Source organism: Clarias gariepinus, chromosome 26, assembly GCF_024256425.1.
Source record: "Clarias gariepinus isolate MV-2021 ecotype Netherlands chromosome 26, CGAR_prim_01v2, whole genome shotgun sequence".
Taxonomy (NCBI): domain Eukaryota; kingdom Metazoa; phylum Chordata; class Actinopteri; order Siluriformes; family Clariidae; genus Clarias; species Clarias gariepinus.
The window spans coordinates 7,952,340-7,973,886 of NC_071125.1; the positions used below are offsets into that span (position 1 = coordinate 7,952,340).

A 21,547-nucleotide genomic window follows, 5' to 3' on the forward strand; every position below is an offset into this window, starting at 1 on the left:
TCCAGAAGCAGTTCTTGCAAAGTTAACTTTTAACCACTGTTTTGAATCAAAGTTTATTATACTGTTTTAGAAAAGATACACAAAACCTAAAATGCGAAGAAAAAAAAAAGCTTGGTTTAAGTGAGATAGCTATCTATCATTGCGCTATTTCCTCTTGTATATTATGTTTCAGTTGCACAGCGGCTTACTGGTTAGCACTGGGATGCGGGTTCAAAGCTCGTCTCTGGTCTACAGTATATCTGAGATGTATCTGTGCTTAGTGGGTTTCCTTCTGGTGCTCTGTTTTTCCTCACATGCACTAAATGCTGATTTCCAAATTGCACAAAGACTATTATTTGGTGCCTTTAGGTTGCCAGGTTGGGGTTTTCAGCACTGTGGTTCGAAAGGTCCCAGTTCAAACCCCACAACCACGAAGTTACCACGGTTGGGCTCTTGAGGAAGGCCCTTAACCCTTAACTGCTCAGATGTGTAATGAGATAAAAAAAAAAAGGTAAGTCGCCCTGGATAAGAATGTCTGCTAAATGTTATTAATGAAAATCGTTAATTCCTTTCGTTGGTGTTTTAAGTCTATGACTTACATACAAAATCACGCGCGGAAAGTTATGTGTATTTAAATTCATTTAGAGATTAGCCGTATAGTCCATGCCTCTGAGGTTGAAATCTTTTTCTTATTTCTTGAATATTATCTTAGAATCAACATTTTTTTAACTGATTAAATACATTCAAAATAGTTACATGTGAAATCTAAATACACATGCATTAAAGTTAACTCATTATGGCCCTTTAATACACTATGCTGGATGCTTTCAAGGTTCTTCAATGCATTAATTCCTGCAGCAATAAAAATAAAATAAACCCGATCGATCGAAGATGTTGTGTTTAATAATTGTCGGTTGAAAAGTTGAGCTTGTACTGATGTCCTGCACATATGTTTTTTTAAAACACTGCAAAATAACATCACGCTACAGTCAAAAATATTTTATACTCCTGATTTTTTTTGCTCAAACGCCTTCTTTCAGGTCATGCTTATCCTCGGATCTCACGGGGTTAATTGAAACTCGCGTCTGTTAAAGCTATCTCAAGCACGTCGATTTTTCCTGCCAGAGAACAAAGCCAGCAAGCACAATTCCCACTTACACCTCCAACCTTGCATTCCTCATCTCTCATTTCATCCATCAATCCATCCTTGCATCCATACAGTATTTCCATCCTTTTTATCCAAAATCCCAGTTGTACGATCAAGCAGACGCACATGCTGAGCTCTTAAAATTGTTGATACGAGGAGTATAAAAGCAATATGAAGCCAGATTCTACAGGTAGATTAGAAATTTGTTTGGACCTTCTATATGTCAACCATCACGTCCTGTCAAAGATCGTGTTCAAATGCAATATGCGTTTTCACAAACAAAATCGTTCTGGCCGCAGGTTCTCAACGAACTGTTTATAAGTATTCCGGACCCTGTAGTCGATCTCTGTTTATATGCATGTCACATGTAATCTGATCCAAAACTACACATGTGCATGAAATGACGTGTTGTGTCCGTGTTACGATAACATTGTGAGTCTGGTCAGTGTGTTTTACATTTTTTATTCACTCTGCGGAGACACACAGCACCATGACTGCAGAAAGGTTGCTGAGAATTTCATATTTGCCGAATATGAACTAAAAACATACATTATTAATTGGTGTAATGCCTTTACTTACAGGTCAATGTTTTTGAATAACTGCACAGCAAGCCAGTTTTCTTCACACATTGAATATGGATATAATGGAATATAAAAACTAGAAATCAATTCATTTATGAATCATGTTCTCTTGTGATTCATAAATTGTTCTCTCGTGAACTCTGATCCAAAATCGATTTTTTAAAAGTTAATTTTTACATTTATAATAGCGATGGACCAGTCAGTTAGTCAGCCAGTGAATGGAATTGGCTGTTTTTTAATGTGATTGGCCGTGATCGACCGATCAGCCTTAGATTTAACTAAATCTATATCGAGGGCTGAAGCTTCCGAGTGGTACAAGAGAAACGCATTTTTATGGCGTTACAGTTTCAAAAAACACATATGTTAAAAGCCTTCGATCTGCATTTAATTCCAAACTTGTGAGCAATTTGGTCTCAAACACACTCAATACACATGTCACAGTCTCAAAACACAGTGTTAGAAGCCACACATGGTCACGAGCTCGCAGCCATTCAACCCACACGCTCACAGTCAGGATAAATTTTTAAGACTCTGGAGGCATTTGAGGAGGTAAAACGTCGCCATTTCTTTATAATCCTACAGGTGGTACACTGTGAACTATTCACACATTTCCATCCTGTGTGGTACGAGTGAATTATTAGCTAAGTCTGTTTAAAATTATTATTATGGTGAATGACAGAGATACCTGCTACTTCCTTAAAAATTAATTTTAAGTTAAACTCCTGTATTTGAAGTTATTTTGTATGGTTTAAATGCTGCCCTTGATTTTAAAGTGACAAAAGCCAATGTTGTAAGGAAAGGGCAACATTTAATTTATCATTAAACCTTTTTTTTTAAAGGTTTTAAATTCTAGAATTGGGAATCATGATATTTATAAAAAGCATGATACTTTAAAAATTGCATTTTTAACCAAATTGAAATAAAAAAAACTAGTTATTGTGTATCGTACCGGGAGGTGACTGGTGATTCCCTTGATATGTGTTTTATACAGATAAAAATATGAACACAAAGCACACTGTATATTTAGATTATTTTTTATTTTATTTTTCAGGAAGCTTGCCAGAAAGATTCACGTGGCATCTGTAGGAAACTGGACAAAAAAGTCATATGAGCAGCAAGTTTTTCTCACAGGAAATTAAGATTGTATTCATTCAACATAAACACTGCAGGTGCATTTACAGTACAGCACTCATTAGTTCATTAGTTCATTAGTGGCTGCCTGGTCAGGGTTGTAATACCTTACATTAAACTAAAGGTTTGGTTAAATGTTGGAAAAGAAACCTGAATATCTATATATTCATAACTGGCTATTCGACAGGCCATGTCTGGTGAACTTTGCCCTTTGTCTTAACCCTGAATTCAATCCTAAACTGGGCCAGATGAGACCTTTGAACTTCGCCTTAACCCTAAAGCGTGGTCGCATTTAGCCACCAGAATACAAACTCACATGTGAGTAATGCATCTAAACTGACCATACAAAAGACATCATACATTACACTGACACACACACACACATCACATACTCCACTCACACATATACACACACACCACATCAATAATAATCATCAAAGGCTAATCAGAGACCTGATCTTTACCCTAATCAAAGATAAAGGTGTGTACGCTTTCAAGGTTGTGATATCATGACTTCACATGATAGAGAAACCTGCTTTTCTTCTCAGGCTGTTTTTAAGGGGTCTGCTGTGCATCATCACCTTGCCAGACACGTGTGTGTGCATGTGTGTGTGTATTTTTGTGCACATTCTGAAACCCTAGACTTCTAAAAAACCCCAACTTAATGAAGAGATTGTTTAATCTGTAAACTTACCAACATCAACTTACATCAATCTATACACAGAAGAAAAAAATTTATATAAATAATAATGCTTATCACATATGCACTGGCAACGTCCGCCCTGATGAAAAGAGCATGTGTCCATTACCTCAGTAGTGTTCTTAGCCTATTGGACATGTGGTATAATCATGAAGTTGATTCACCAGTTCACAAAAGACAGAAACGTTCAAAGGGAACGACTAAAGGGAAATTTCTTTCTGGTGTTCAGGATCTTTTAATGAATTATATCCTGAAATATGTTTTTCTTTCACACCTACCCTAATCACCATTAAAGCTCTAGTGTTTTCTCCTTCAACTATGAACAAGTTTCCTTTACAAGTAGAAATGAAAAGGTGGTCTGGCTTCTCTCTTTTTTTTTCTTTTTTTTTTACCCCTGTAATGCTTAAAATTCACAGCTCTTGCCTGAATATGTTTAAAATTGTGACACAGCCCTTATGCATAGCCTCATCAACCAAAAAAAAAAAAAGAAAAAAAAAAAGTTATGCTGGTAGCAAACTAGCTTTTGCCTCCCTGTTGCTATTCATCAAACAAACATATATCAGCAAAATGGCAAACAGGGCAGTGGTGGTTCAAACACTTAAAGCTGTAGGTTACTGGGTTTCTGATAGAAGGGTCGGGGGTTCGAGCCCCAGCACTGCCAAGTTGCCACTGTTGTGCCTTTTAGCAAGGCCCTTAACCATATCAGCTCAAAGGGTGCTGTATCTTGGCTGACCCTGTGCTCTGACCCCAGCCTTCTAACTGCGACATTCGAAAATTACAATTTCCCTTTGGGATTAATAAAAAATAAATAAAATAAAGGTGAATATACAAACAAAAGCAAATCTTTCTTTCATCTTCTATACCGCATATCCTGTACAAGGTCATAGGGCCTGGAGCCTATCCCTGGAGAGTTTAGGCACGAGGCAGGGTATGCTTTGGATGATCCATAGCAGGGCACACAACAGGGAATTTGGGGACACAAATTAACCAAATCTGCATGTTTTTGGGCTGTGGGAGGAAACCGGACTACCTGAAGGAAAACAACCGAGCATTAAGGGAACATGCAAACTCCACACACTCAGACCCGAGATGGGAATCGAACCCTCAATCAAGGGGGGTGGGGTGTGTGTGTGTGTGTGTGTGATGGGGGGGTTGGGGTTGTGCGCAGTGCTAAATACGGTACAACAGCAAATACGGTCCAAAAACAAAAATAGTTAATGGTAGATTGAAACACAAAAAGATATCTGTTCTTGGTAACTGCAGTCATGGATCAAGAATGATTTCTTGTCTAGAGTCTTGTATGCAGCAGTGTTGTAGCATTTCATAAAGCATTTGTACTACAGTATATTATGGCCATAGCCAACTGCATACATCTATAACATACAACATAACTCTCTTCATAAGATGAATTTTTTAGAGAAAGACACACCCATTAAAAAATTATTCACGTCTATTTTGCACAGGATGGTCTACATTAGATCCCAACACTCTCCTCCAGGGTGTTTTAAGTAATTAGGTTGCTCAACTTGTTCAATGCTGTCTTGAAAGGTGAACCATCTGTTAGAGGGTTTTAACTTTTGCTGCGGATCACTATAATTTTAAAACGGTGGCTTGCCGTGCCTCCGACACACTCTGGCATTAGTACCTACCGCGATAAAGTGCTAAAGGAAGAGCGTAGGAGAAATATACCAGCACTACATAAAGGCATGGAAAAGCTGATCATTTGTTACAGTTAGTTCACAGATACAGTAAAGTGGACAAATATAATTATTATAAATTAGAAATTTAAAACTTTATTTTATTGGAAGACAACTTATACAAAATATTCCATTTTCTTATTGTTTTAGGTGGATTATAAACACACTGAAACCAATGCTTGACTAAAGAGCAAAAATATTCCATTCCTTAATTAGCATCAAAGTCACACACACCAAAATGCTTATCTAAAATGCGACCGTCCTGCTATTCTCACTTATTATAATAGGCAGCACAAGGAACTAAGCTCCGTCAATAAATAACAAACCCGAAACTCTGCAACGAACATTTTTAAATAAATGTAGACATCAGTCACTTTGTCGAGCCAATCATAGCTACTCATTATTAAGCAGCGAGGGCAGGCATTTCTTTATAAATATCAGAATTTCTGCATTTTAAAGAGACAGTCTATTTGTCTTATAATCCAGAGTGAGTGCAGCTGTGCTGAATAGTCGCTCACTGTCAGTCCAGGCTGCCTCAGCCAGAGCTGGGAAACACACTTTATTTCTCTCTGCAATACTATTTTTGTTAAAATTTTATTACGATATTATTTTTGTGTCTTTTCACTCTCTGCAGAGTGCTCGAGCTTTTTAAGGGCTTCTGCTAGAGGTGGTAGAGTGAAGGTCGACTTACAACTTTCATGCTCAAATTATTCACGCTGCGTTGTTCTTAAGTGGCGAATAAGGTTTGTTATGTTAATGCTTTTGGCAGACGGTTTTCCATGTGGTTTTGCTTTAGAAAAAACGTTGCATATCGCAAATTCGGTTTCTTGGTAATATTCACAGACTGACAGCGGCATGTCATCACAACAATATCAGTTTAGATGATCGGCCACGTGTGAGACCACTGACCGGTAAAAAATTAAGTGATTATCAGCATTGCTACAGAAAGGTATCACAACAACCAGAGTATCACAGTCTGCCATGCACAGGGCTTAGCAGGCAAAGAGAGTTTAGGGTGTTGACCCGACTTCCAAATTTCCCAGATCTCAATCTAAAATCCATGGAAAAACTGGACAAACAAGGCCAATCCATAGGAGCCTCACTTAAACAGCACCCATAGGATTCACTGCCAACATCCACAGCACAGCCCCAGAGGTCCTGTGGCACCATGCTCTGTGGTACAAGATGAGGCAGAGGGGTCAACCTAAAATCTAGGTTGTTTTAATTTTAAAGTTATGGCTGATTGCTGTATACCATCTGCTAATAATAATTGACTAACTCATCAAATCATCATGGATCTGCTTTTGCCGTATACTGCACGGGCATCAATGGTTGGTTTCTTGCCTACCATGTGGAAGGCCGAGCTTCAATTCCCAGCCAATTCCTAAATCCCAGCCACTAGATGCAGTGCAGGTCCCAGGACCCAGATAAAATGCCAAAACCTGTGCCAAGTTGTTGTGCGGATCAGTTGGTCCACTGTGGCAACCCCTCAATGGGAGCAGCTGAAAGACTACTATATAAGAACTTGTAACTGTGCCACATCTATTGCCCACTGCGGCAAGCTGCTGTAAGGATCGCTGCTAGTCACCCGACACACCCCGGTAAGTAACGGATCTTACCTTATAACTACCCATGGCTCTTCATGAAAGACTAACTTAATAAAGGTGAAATCAAAGATGAAATGGGAGCCTGAGACTTACACACTATGTTTGTGTACAAAAATTGTTATGAACATTAATCACGTAGATATGGATGAAAAGCACCTCAAACTTACAGACTTGTATAATATAACACAGATATGGACTCTTAAACCAGAATCAGAAACAAGGACCCGATACGATTACATTTAATCTCAGATAAATGCAACAGCTTAAAATCAAGCTGGGTTGTTATACTGAACTCTAATGAAGTCTAATCAATAAGTTAGGAATAATAAGAAAGGGGAAAAGGTTTAAACGGTTGCATCTGGAGTCCGCTTTATGAACCCCCGGTTCTATAAAAGAGCCTGTAGAAAACGAGAATGGCAGTCGGAGTAAACAAACTATTACCCCTGTTCAGTTTTTGATTAAATCCACCCAAAGCATTATTGCATCGCTTCCTCTCATAGATCGGGTGGAAACAGCTCTAAATAAAACCTTCGGACTGAGGGTGGTCTTATTTAAAACGTACAGCCGATGTGGATTACGAAAGCGCAGTTACGAAGCTGGTGCTAATGAACTTTGCACACTTCTATGTGACGCTGAAATGTGTGTTATTGGACAACAGAAGAAATGAAACACTTCCCGGGACGGAGAAAACTGTCGGGCCGGTACACTGGATAATGTTACAGCTCAATCAGCATTCGGGTTCAGGTTTAGCGAGAAACATCTGTCTTAATTGTAGCCTCAAAAGACCACACACACACACACACTCTCTACATGTAGCGGAGTTGTGGAAAGCTAATCTAGCACCCAATTGATTAACTTCCTTAAATCACACACCAACAAGAAACACAGAACATTAAAGTCTGTTTGCTCTTAAAATATAAAATTATTGTGACTAGAATAGTCTGACAGTTCTTTGATTTATATAGTAGTCAAGCTAATTTAAAGTTATACTGTACATCACTGTACTGCTTCCAATTCCCCCCCCACCATGATTCAAAAACCTTAGAAATCAGGTTTCCACTAAAGTTTCTGGAACTTTCCAGGAATTTAAATCCTTCATAAGATGTACCCAGAGGTGTGAGAAAATAATAAATTCATTAGCTAGCTCACCAAGCAGGTGCAATCCCTAAGGTGTTGTATTTATTTGCCTGGCAACCTAATTAGCAAGATGTGTGGTCAACTAGCAAACCTAACTAGCAAGCTTAGCTAATTGTGTTCCTTACATAATACTTCAAGAATGCCATACACAACATGACAACTTGCTTTGTAAAAGACTGTTAGAAGTGATATTTTTCTTTTTTCAAAGCTATGTATACCCAAAAGTATCACATTGTTTTGTCTGGTTTTAAAACTGCTCGCTTGTAGCGATTTACTAGGAATGGAAATTGCTAAGAACCACCCAACACAATAGTATCACAATGTTAAAAATATCCTGATTCCACATTACATTTTCCTCCATTTATTTTTAGTTTTATGACCTTGAATCTTCATAAGTTTTATGCTTATGTTGTAGCTTCAATCCAATGAAGCTCATTCTTTTTACCATTAGTTTTCTCACTTACAAACCAATAGCAGCATTTAAACAATATAAAATAACTTCAAATTCATTTAACTTAAAATTAAATAAAACATTTATTTTTATTTATCGGCACATAGATCTGTTATCGCATCCTGCATAATTGTTATTTCTAAACTTTGTTAATGATTCACTCCTACCACACAGGATGCTGACGTGTGAGTACTTTAGAGAGCCACCTGTAGGATTACAAAGAAACGATTACGTTTCACCGCCTCAATGCATCTCAAGTCTCGAAACGTAACTTGGCAACGAGTGCGTGTTGAGCAGTAACGGGACTAATTTGCGCTCGTGTTTTTTTGAGACTGGTGTAAACGTGTGTAAGCCAATTTTCTCACTGAGTTTTGGAAAAAATTATGATCAGGCTTTTCAATGGACACTACTTTGGATAATTTAATGCCATAATGTTTTATGCACTTGGCACAGAGTTGGCTATATCCAAAGCTGATCGTCCTATCACTGGTCAGTTCTGGTCACTGGTGAATCAATCGCTGTATTTCATCAAAAGAAAAATCTATTTTGTGTCAGTGTGGCGACATGAATAGCCACACAAAACAAATGTCCTATTTACTGTATAATTTACTAGGTGAACAAAGCAGAGTTTGAAACAATATGTTTGAAACGACCTATTTTAGAATGAATATTTGATGATTATTAATGCCATCACCCAAAAACTACAGTATATTTGGCTATTCGTTACCTGGTAACCTCCTAAAGAGCTTTCTGTAGCGAACCAGATATACAAATGACCAGATCCAGAGAATTATCATGTAGCAAAGAAGCTTAACATGTTCCACCGATTACAAAGGAAAGCAGTGCACTGGCAGTGTGTGTAAGTGTGTTCAGTTCAAGAGGTCATGGCTGTGTGTGCACACACGCACATTTCCCTCGCCCACACACACAAACAAACAAACAAATATGCATGCACTGACAAAAAAGCATGCTATTGTTCCGGATAGATTATTCTCAAGGCTAAACCATGAAGAACTAGGAGAACAACAAAATCAAAACCACATTCACAAATCTAACTAAAGTGAAACTCAGTAAAAAATAGACCTGACCTTATTTGCTGACCCCTTACAACCCCAGATGTCTCCAAATTCAACTGGAGTCCCCCTGACCTCACGTTCTGTCTTACTAAACTTGCTTTTGTCTCATCTCTGTGGTTTTAATATTCATTACGCTGGTATGATGACATTACTGGTTACAATCATAAACAGGCAAAAATTCTGAAGGATGACCAGTGAAGGAAAAAACAAAACAAAAGTAATTTACTTTACTCACCGGGGTACTGGTTGTTGTCCAAGTCCGAGTCCCCACGCAGCGTAAACCCGAAGCCTGCTGGGGTTCCAGTCGTAGCCCAAGATCCTTTGAGCACCTGTGATGCCTTCAGCCTCAAACCAGACTTCTCGCCATTATAGATAAAGACACAACCGCCGCGGTCCTCGCCTGCAAACGGAGCCCCCACTGCCACATCTGAGACAAAGAGACATGGTAAAAGAGGACACATTAAGAGAGGACACACAATGTATCATGCAGTGCTTTTTTCAAGCTAGGGTCACAAAAATCTACGAACATATCCTAGAAACACTAAAAAAAAAAACATTGCATGGTGGGAGGAACCGGAGAACCCAAACGAAACCTGTACCATGCCAGAGAGCTTGGGTTAGAAGCTGGGGACCCTGGATCAGTGAGAAGGCAATGCCTCCTCTCTATAACTCTATCACTAACACCATATACAATAAATCTTCATTGTTGTGTGTGTTGCGTCTGTTGTTTCCCATTGGGATGGATGAAACTGAGAGGATGGATTTCATCAGTAAAAGAGATTAAGTGGATATTCAGATCTGCGTAAACCTCTATGGGGAGAAGCTGTGCTTTAATCTGCTTCCCTCTGAGACTACTACCACGCACTCATACACACATGCGCAGGAACAGAAAAATCTTCTCTTGCATGGGCCTATATGTCTAAGGTCTAACTCCAGCACCAGGATAAAAACCATCAACCCACATTTAGCTGAAACACACAGGCATGAACACACACTCACAAGCGCAAATTGGTCAATCGGTTTACTTATACACAATAATAACCCTATTTATGAAGTGTATATGAAAATTATTAAATATTTACCTAAATATTTACCTTTATTGACTTTTTGAATTAAGCGCAGATATTTAGATATCTAGATATCTAGATATTTAGATATTTAGATACGCAGATATATACACTTTAATAACTTTGCACAAAGACACTTTGTTCTATGCATATTTGCACACCCAGTACAGTATATTTCAATTTGTACAGTATATTTCTATTTTTGTACATCATATTTATATTTTTATTTTTAGTTCTATTTTTCCCTACACATTTCTATTATTATTTTTAGTTCTATTTTTCCTAGTTTCATTTAATTTTTCTATTTAATTTTTATCGTATTTCTTTTATTCATATTTATTTCTTATTTGTAAACTTTAATTCTCTTTTAGGGTCAATGGGAGTCGTATAAGCATTTCACTACATTTCGTACTGTGTATGTTTGTGTATGTGACAAATAAAATTTGAATTTGAATTTGATGAACATGAAATTATCAGGACCGATAAAAGACGAAAGGATTTAAAAGAAAACTGTAGAAAAACAGACAAAAAGAATGCAGGATCAAAAAGAAGAAGAGACAGTTATAAGTAAAGCACAGTTATGTGCCATGTTAGTAAGAAATTGCAGTGAATTGGGGAGACATACAGTATATATAGGTGATACAGTATATGTGATATAAAGGTGCTAGCAAAAGCACCTCAGCACTCAGTTATTACTCAGAACGGTATTCGCTGTACTTGTAATGCATGCACATTACAAGTGTTACAGTGCATGTGTTAAACATCACACCCCTGCAGAGCCCTGAATGTCAGCACGCTCCTTAACAGCACACACTGAGGAGGCTTAACGCCAAAATCCATAGGCTTAGTTTGATTTACCAAACGCAGCACATTGAGGAGGTCTTCTTAGCAACTTTAGAGTGTGGTTCATTTTTTTAAGTGCCAAAATGGAAAGCCAGAGAGACTAACAGCAGCAGACTAACTAAAACATAACTAGAAGTACGGACAAACAGGAAGAGAGAGGAATTAGGAAGCCCAAGAAAGAGAAAGACACTGGTACCAGAACAAGCAGAGAGTTTTAATGCAAAACTAATTAACTAACTAAAGAAAGTTAAGACAATTAACTTTGAATAAAAATAGAAAAAAATAAATCAATATCATAGTTGTGTGTTGTTTCTGGAATATTTAAAACATTTTATTATATAATCACTGAGACCTCAAACTCCAATTAACTTAAAACATTTTTTTTTAAAGAATTAAATTTAAAGCTCTGCCTAATGTTCTCGGACATCGTATTGGTGGAAAAACGTGTACGGAGCACCGAAAGAGTCCATGACAACGGATGTAGAAAGACTAGCTGTGGAAACTGAGAAAACCATACAGCAGTAGAAGGGAAATAGTTTAATTATGCCTAAACAAAATAACCTCGTCACCACAAGAAACAGTTTAATTTCCTTGAACCGCTTAGGGACCACATGGTTGGTGTTTGTGTATATATATATATGTGTGTGTGTGTGTGTGTGTGCACATGTAAGCTACATCCTATGCTATAAATAGGCTTAGTTTGAACTTGGCACGCTTTGGGCTGAGTGCCCAGGTTATTTCCTCTTCCTGCCTGACGCCTGGTATCCAACTATGGAGCACTGCAGCTGGCACGGGGCCAAATGACCAGAGCAAATATCTGCGTAATGGTTGGTATAGAAACCGCCACTGACCCATGGAACGAAGGAAATTGTACAAACATACTGTATGGCGGTATAAAAACTGCGTTTGATAAAATTTATTAATTAAAATTTTTTTTTTCATTTTGTAAAGTTGCTTTGAGACAATGACCATTGTTAAAAGCGCTATATAAATAAAACTGAATAGAATTGAAATCAAGAAAGCAGCTAAAAGGAGACAGACATTTAATAAATATTAAACTCTTACTACCTTATATTCTCTCTTATCCTATACACATTTTTGAGAGGGAGTCTAAATCAGGATTTCTACCAACAGGGATTTCTTCTCCATATGAATCAGTCAAAAAATTAAGAAACATTACACTAAACACTTCATACGTTTCATTGGCTTAAACAGTGAGCATGGTGAAAAGCATGCGTGTCTGTATGCAGTATGCAGTTTGTGCTAATGTGGAGTACATGCTTACAAAAAAAGAAAGTTGTGGCATAGCCATGAAAGCTATGCCATTCTTGTTTCCTGCTTTAAAGGAGAAGAAAACAAATGGGAAAGTTGGCATGGCTCAGATCTGACTAATCACACCCGGATGTACGGTTCTGTGCAAAAGACTTAAGCCAGCCCTCATTTCTTCATTTCCTGGTTCCAAAGAGTATAATATACAGTATGTTGTGTATTCTTGAGAAATAGTTGCCACAACTTTTTTTTGCCAATTTGTGTCTCTCATTTTCAGGCCTGTCCCTGTATCTGACTAGTTCCAGAGAATTTTTTTTGTTTGTTAAGCCTCATAGTGACCTATGATTTATTCGAGCATAAAAAACATTTAACTTAAGGCATGACCCAGTGCGAAACCGGTGCAGATGATGACAGATGACGAAAGCGGAAATGAGGTGGCTGCTGATGTTGTTACATGAACATAAATTTTATCTACATCATTTAGTGTAATTTGATTTTAAAGAAATAAAGGTGGCTCGAAACTTTTATACAGTACAGTACTTTGACCACCATATTCGCTCTTTTGCTTAGGGATGGGGCGGCACGGTGACGTAGTGGTTAGCGCTGTCGCCTTGCACCTCCAGGGTCCGGGTTCGAGTCCCAGCCAGGCTCGATTCTCATCTCTGGGATGGAGTTTGCTTAGTGGGCTTTCTTTCGCGTACTCCGGTTTCCTCCCACAGTCCAAAGACATAAAGATTAGTCTAATTGGTGTTATTTGTTTAATTAGTCTAATTGCCTGTAGTGTGTGTGTGCCCTGTGATGGATTGGAACCCTGTCTCGTGCCCTAAGCCTCCTGGAATAGGCTCCAGGCCCCCCGCAACCCTGAATACAGGTCAAAGCGGTATAGACGATGAGTGAGTAAGTGCTTAGGAAGGTCGTACAAAGATTTTGTACAAAGATAATGGAATGAGTAAAACAGATCACACACTCATTCAGTAAGACATGCATAATTTGGGCATTTTTTTTAGCAGAATTTTTCAAAACAGCCATAACAGATGGCAATACCATGAGCTGGTTAACTGGCTTTAGTGATTTATTTCTACATTAAATACTAAATTGGAAATGACTTTTGTTATTTGAAATGACTTTTCAGTTATCCAAGAGTCTGGTTCCATAGGCTTCCATAGCAGCATCCCAAACATGCATACTGCATAAACTAGAATTAATCCCTGGTGCTCCCTTGCTCCACAAATCGAACGGTGTTTGGTTACCTCAGATGTATCTGCAATACACGTGCACACACACTTACCCACAAATGATGTCTTGAGATTTAAGTGTATAAGACATTGGCAGTATCGAGATGCACATTTTAAATTCTTGCCTCCGGGAACATTTATGGTCCTCTCCTTCCAGTAATACTGAGTAATGTGTATGCACCAGGGTTACCAAACACACGTGCACACACACTATTGGTTAATATAATATGCATAGAAGAGTGTAATTTACGCACTTGTGTGTGCATGTGTTGAGTTAAATCATTTAACAATTTGCCCCAGCTCTCAGAGCCAGAGTGTTTTAATGGCGCATCTAAAACACCCCTTAGATAATACGTTTGTTTTTAATGCATACCACGAGCTCCTCTTATTTTACTCCTCTTCCAAGTGTTCATTCAGTGTTTGTGTAATGTAAGTGAGCTAGTCAGGTGACTTTTTTTTTTTTTGCTTTCAGTGTGTATTTAAATAAGCTAGTCTGTTTTCGTTGCTAATACCAGGTTCCAGTAGCTTACAGTACATAAACCATCCATCCATCCATCTTTCTAGTACGCTACCTAGATGGATAGATGGAGCTGGTTTATGCAAGCTACTGGATGAGGGACTGTGGAGGCAAATCATGAAAACTGTATTTATTCCCATTTTATGACCATGTTAAGACTTCTGGTCAACATTCACATACACATTCACACACTACGGGCAATTTGAGAACGCCAGTTAGCCTAACCTGCATGTCTTTGGACTGTTGAAGGAAATCTGAGTACCTGGAGGAAACCCACCAAGGACGGGGAGAACATGCAAACTCCATGCACACAGACTCTAAGGCGGGAATCGAACCTGGACCCTGGAGGGGTTAAGGCATCCGCGCTAACCACATAAACCAGTTGGGCAACTCAAATTTTAGCTAATGGCAAATATTGGTTGTGTAAAGAATAATTGACTTCAGTTTAATTCATCAGCAAATCATACGTAATTTCCTTTTTTTTAATACATAATTTTCACTTTCACTAAATTTTTAAACTTAAAAATCGAAATTCAGGCACACCATCTTTATCTTTACTTTAATGTAATCCTTAATATTTCTCCATGACAAATTTCTCCACTAATTTCTAACTACTAACCTTGTGCACTTGCTTATTTGAATAAAGTCTTATTTTGGTACTACTAACGGCTAAAAAGTCTTTAAGAACTATAATAATAATATTATATATATATATATATATATATATATATATATATATATATATACAGTGGTGTGAAAAACTATTTGCCCCCTTCCTGATTTCTTATTCTTTTGCATGTTTGTCACACTTAAATGTTTCTGATCATCAAACACATTTAACTATTAGTCAAAGATAACACAAGTAAACACAAAATGCAGTTTTTAAATGATGGTTTTTATTATTTAGGGAGAAAAAAAATCCAAACTTACATGGCCCTGTGTGAAAAAGTAATTGCCCCCTGAACCTAATAACTGATTGGGCCACCCTTAGCAGCAATAACTGCAATCAAGTGTTTGCGATAACTTGCAACGAGTCTTTTACAGCGCTCTAGAGGAATTTTGGCCCACTCATCTTTGCAGAATTGTTGTAATTCAGCTTTATTTGAGAGTTTTCTAGCATGAACCGCCTTTTTAAGGTCATGCCACAACATCTCAATAGGATTCAGGTCAGGACTTTGACTAGGCCACTCCAAAGTCTTCATTTTGTTTTTCTTCAGCCATTCAGAGGTGGATTTGCTGGTGTGTTTTGGGTCATTGTCCTGCTGCAGCACCCAAGATCGCTTCAGCTTGAGTTGACGAACAGATGGCCGGACATTCTCCTTCAGGATTTTTTGGTAGACAGTAGAATTCATGGTTCCATCTATCACAGCAAGCCTTCCAGGTCCTGAAGCAGCAAAACAACCCCAGACCATCACACTACCACCCCCATATTTTACTGTTGGTATGATGTTCTTTTTCTGAAATGCTGTATTACTTTTACGCCAGATGTAACGGGACACGCACCTTCCAAAAAGTTAAACTTTTGTCTTGTCGGTCCACAAGGTATTTTCCCAAAAGTCTTGGCAATCATTGAGATGTTTTTTAGCAAAATTGAGACGAGCCTTGATGTTCTTTTTGCTTAAGTGGTTTGCGCCTTGGAAATCTGCCATGCAGGCCGTTTTTGCCCAGTCTCTTTCTTTTGGTGGAGTCGTGAACACTGACCTTAATTGAGGCAAGTGAGGCCTGCAGTTCTTTAGTTGTTGTCCTGGGGTCTTTTGTGGCCTCTCGGATGAGTTGTCTCTGCGCTCTTGGGGTAATTTTGGTCGGCTGGCCACTCCTGGGAAGGTTCACCACTGTTCCATGTTTTTGCCATTTGTGGATGATGGCTCTCACTGTGGTTCGCTGGAGTCCCAAGGCTTTGGAAATGGCTTTATAACCTTTACCAGACTGATAGATCTCAATTACTTTTGTTCTCATTTTTTTCTGAATTTCTTTGGATCTTGGCATGATGTCTAGCTTTTGAGGTGCTTTTGGTCTACTTCTCTGTGTCAGGTAGCTCCTATTTAAGTGATTTTTTGATTGAAACAGGTGTGGCAGTAATCAGGCCTGGGGGTGACTACAGAAATTGAACTTTTAACTGTGATAAACCACAGTTAAGTTATTTTTTAACAAGGGGGGGCAATTACTTTTTCACACAGGGCCACGTAGATTTTGAGTTTTTTTTCTCCCTTAATAACATAATCTTCATTTAAAAACTGCATTTTGTGTTCAATTATGTTATCTTTGACTAATAGTTAACGGTTTTTGATGAGCAGAAACATTTAAGTGTGACAAACATGCAAAAGAATAAGTAATCAGGAAGGGGGCAAATAGTTTTTCACACCACTGTATATATATATATATATGCTATAATAAAATAGCAACTTGAACAAGAACAAACTGAAAGACACAGCATGCACACAGTGGACAGCAAAACACAAATGTGAAAAAGTTGGAAACTCTGAACTTGGCAACAGAAGGTCTCTATCACAGAAGAAACAGACGTGCATATACACACTCTTACAAGAACACACACGTGTTTATTATTACTACACATAATCTCTATTATCTATTCGTAGAAACATAAGATTCCCACAGGGTATGACATGATCTGAAATGTCTTGTTTATTTTGTCATTTTTGCACCATTTGGTCTTTCAATGGGCAGTGACACTAGTTTTCTCTCTCTCTCTCTCTCTCTCTCTCTCTCTTTTCACACACATACACACACCCCAACATGCATGTTAGAGCAGGTCATGCAACAGGAAACGAGTGACAGGGTTGCAGGGTCACTAGCTGAACTACTAAATCCTGATTAACTTTAGCATCACAATAGTATTTCCTCCTTGCCCAAGACTAAACAAGGCCACAGATCAGGAAATGTGGGGAAGGAGAAAGAACTATTGCCTTCTGACAAACAGGACCAATGAAAAATCCCAAAATAAAACCACCAGACCCACCCAAACAATACACACACACACACACACACACACACACACACATGCACTCACATACACACATACACACAGAGATGCTTACCCAGGTAACCGTCCTGATTGATGTCTCCAAGAGGAGCAATGGCACTACCGTAGCGTCCAAACAGATGTATACCGGTGAGCGTTATGGGAGCTGAGAAGAGGAGCGTGTCCTCCTGTAGGTAGAGGTAAACCCGGCCCACTTCTCGTGGTTTACTCTCAAACTCCCGATCCATATACAGAGGAGCTCCGACCAGAACATCATCCAACCTACAGACATACAATAGAAAAGATTTTGAACAATTAGGTTCAGAGTTGATTCTAATTTAATATAAATGTTGATCAGATGTGTCTAATAGGATTGTAATCAACTACCAATAAATTATTATGTATTACCAGATACAGTATGATCTTAACAGATACAAATAGGTTTGAGAATTCTGTTTGAGAATATTGGAGTGCAACTAGAGAAAATCATGTGAGTGGGTTGTCCATGAGCAGGACTAGCCAAGATCAAGATAAGACCTAGTCTTAAGGGGGTTAAGATCAAAATTGAGTTCCAATTAAAGTAAGACAAAAAGCCAAGATCAAAATATGAAAAAAAAAAAAACAACAACATGAAATTATTCTCTTTTGTTTCAATTTCATATATGCCTGATTACATCTGTAATTGCTCTTGAGGATTACCAAGAATCCTGCAGAATAATTGACTTGGCATATACTTCCAAGTATTACCACTAGAATACAACATAAATATTATTTTTATACATGACTGAAAACCATATTTAGCAACAGCAAATCCCAAAGTGAAGAAAAGTCCAAGTACAAATCTGATAATAATTAGATACAATAGTATCAGATACATTTTAATTAGATACAAATTATTTAAATACAGAATGCCTTAAGCTTCTTTAAGAGTTCTACTGCCACACTAGATAGTTGTTATTTTGCTTAAATTTTAGCAAATACAGTAGTTTCAACTAAATTCATCGTTATATACCGCAGGCATGTTTACGACCAAACGACGTATTAACGAGGTGATTAGAAGTACAAACAACCCGTCTCTAGTTGTCTTCAGTACATCTCTAGTTGAGACCAGTTATAAACTGTGATGTAGTTATGTAGCCGAGGTTGAGTAACTGTCGCTGTTAAACCCCTTCTGGTTTTATCTTCAGTATGCCCACTTATTAAACTAATGCACATGAACAGTTTGACCGCAAAAACAAAATATCTTTTTAAAGCGAGACTGTTGTTAACAACGAGGCGGTTAAAAGGGACCATGCCAAATTCTTTTTTACAACAAGATTATTTTGGTTCTGTCTGCGATTTTTGGATAATTTGGCAAAACACTATTAATACATCTGCCACATTTTTGTCCCAATACATAAATCAGCCTGTAGTGGTATTTGAGGTCCTGTAACTATGTAATTTAGTATCAGTATTAATACTGGATGAGTTTTAGGTTTAAAAATAACGTGTGCTTTTATTACTTTTTTGTACTTTTGAGTCACGGCAGAAACTCAGAACAAGCAAACAGCATCTCTGCAGCAGAGGTAAGTTTCAGTCTTGCTTTCCTGGAAAGGTCTTCATGAGTGCCAGTTTAGTTTCATCATAGTGCTTGATGTGTTTTGCAAATGTACTTGATAATACTGTTCTTACAAGAACTATTCCAGAAAAGCTAAAATAACAACTGACTGTTGTTGTTGTTGTTATCACTTAATTGATGCCATATCAGTTACAGTACTTCATAGTTTTGAAAAATACAGTATTGTAAAATCGACGAAATTTTTAAATGCTTTTTCTAAACTTTGACTGGTTTTGTACGTCCGTGATACCATACGTTTATAACAGAGTTCGGAATTTCTGATTGGAAAACGGGGCAATGCAGATACTACCCGATGTATCAAAAGAAAACAACCCCACACACTAAAGTCTTGCATCTCGTGTCTCTTGAGCTAATGGCTCTTGGGTGTTGTAGCATTATATCACTGATCATTTATTCTTTTAAATATTTCTTTCATAAATATTAAAGCTCACGGCTCCCAAATGTAGCAAAGTCAATTCAATGCTTCTAAAGAATATATATACATTGTAGAAATTTTCAACAAAAACATTTCGTTATCCACAAGCATGTTTGTCTGTGCTCAATAATGAGCCAAAATGAGTAACCATCCAAAAATGGTGTTTATCTCGTTTTGCTGTGAAAGTATTTAGATACAGACACAGACATTTAGAGCTTTAAACGGATGCAAAGCCATTTAAAGCCCTACATATACATATACAGATATTTGAATTACATCATTACATCAAACATACACAGACAGAGACCAGCCAATCAAAACCCCCTAAAGACTAACAAACACAAGTTTTTTTTTTTTACTGAACGATTACCAGTAGCGTACACAAAAGAAATTTGTCCTTTCTTCCATTTCGAACACATACTTAGCAGGAAATGACAGTAATAAAAGAATGAGTACAGCACCAATAACTCCTCATCCTGAATCGAAGCCATCAGCTGCATAAAACAAGCAGTTTAATATACGAAGCTATCAAATCATCTGATATTTAGCAAAGCTTCAAAACAGCTTTGGGTTATTTATGTTCGAGTGTCGGCATGCCAAACTTTGGGAAAAAGTTGTAAGAAAGTCCAGCTCTGATGCTTTAAACCGAAGAAATATTTTTTCCACACTTCATGTCCCGAAGCTGGAGGTAAATGAAATAACGAAACAAGAAAACAACTGAACCACATCTGACTATTGTAGAATGTTATAGGTTACATCCTAACCGACGCTCCACCCTGATTAAAGTGTGATACCGAAGAAAAACAAACATATGGCTTTTTTCTATTTGGAAGATTTTTTTTTTGCATCAAGTCTAACAAATTATCCACTTCCCTGTTTTTCATTACAAGAGGTCCGAACACTCATCTCATCTACGCTTCCTGTTTCGTGGCTTTTGTGTTTAGCACTGTGTGCTCTTGGGTTTGCTAGTGTAAGCAGAAACATGGTATTATGGTGTAAACACAGGGACTGGGTTAAAATTAGAAACAATGTCAATTTAAACACTCCGCTACATTTCAAGCTTCGATTTAAAGAAGAGATGAGAGGCGACTGCAGTGTAATCAGCCATGTCTGTCTACAAAGCCCACTGAGAAAGCCACAGACTCAACACAGGAAGAGAGCACAGGGAGCAGAGTGCCTCTACTGCAAATAATATGAGGCAGAAAAGAGGAGGGTTCAGGATTTATACATCACATATACATTACAGCGCAGTGAAATTCTTTATTCTTCGATTTATCCTGGGGTTTTTTGTTAGTAGATAGAGGTCAGAGTGCAGGGTCGGCCATTTTTACAGCAGGCAGGGTTAGAGGCCTTGATCAAGGGCAACCTAGTGGAGCTGGGGCTTGAACCACCGACCTTCTGATCAGTAACTCAGAGCCTGAACAAACTGAGCCACCACTGAAGAAAGTAGCGAAAAGAGACAGTGGGATGAGATGGAGAAGAAAAGCAAGGAAAGAATAGAAGAAAGGAAAGCAGAATATAAGAGTGGCGGGAAGGGACTAGAAAAGAGGTCACTACAAGTAGGGCTACAAGAGAAGAAAAACAGATGTAAAGGAATAACATAAGACAAGACTAGAAGAAAACAGATGACTTAGGGAAAAAGCAAAAATGACTAATAACTAAAATAAAAAAGGAATTGTCAGGTCCTAAACCGGTTGGCCAATCTTCACGAGAAAAAGAGACAGATGTGCGTCTTTTTTTGAGTACACGGTTGAAATCTCTTCGTAGTATGCGGAATGATTTAAGGCGCCATTTAAACAAGTTAATTATTTTTACCGAAGTAAAAGAGTTCTAAGCCCTCCGACATGACACATTGTTTTCGTATCAAACCAAAAAAGGAACAATCTACGAGTCGGGAGAGCAAATGGCTTCAGCATGAGAACCAATCGAATACTGATAACTCGAAAAAATGCATTCCATTGTGCTTGGAATGTGCTGACCTGGCTAAAGGTTTTAATATGAGTGCAAAAAAAAAACAGGAATTTTGGAAAAGAAATACAATAAAAATGAGAAGCAGGTGAATGAAGATACCATTAGTAGTAGAAAGACATAAAAAGC

The 21,547-nt window shown here is 38.0% G+C and overlaps 1 protein-coding gene across 1 annotated transcript in view; it reads right to left on the reverse strand.

Annotated features, from left to right (window-relative positions):
* Positions 1–21,547, reverse strand: part of itga8 (integrin, alpha 8) — a 105,064-nt gene that overhangs the window by 54,537 nt on the left and 28,980 nt on the right. Inside the window, exons 12-13 of the mRNA XM_053487781.1 lie at positions 17,494–17,699; positions 9,742–9,933 (exon numbers count right to left, since the gene is read on the reverse strand). Of these exons, the coding sequence (XP_053343756.1) occupies positions 9,742–9,933; positions 17,494–17,699 (398 nt within the window). The remainder of the gene's footprint in view (positions 1–9,741; positions 9,934–17,493; positions 17,700–21,547) is intronic.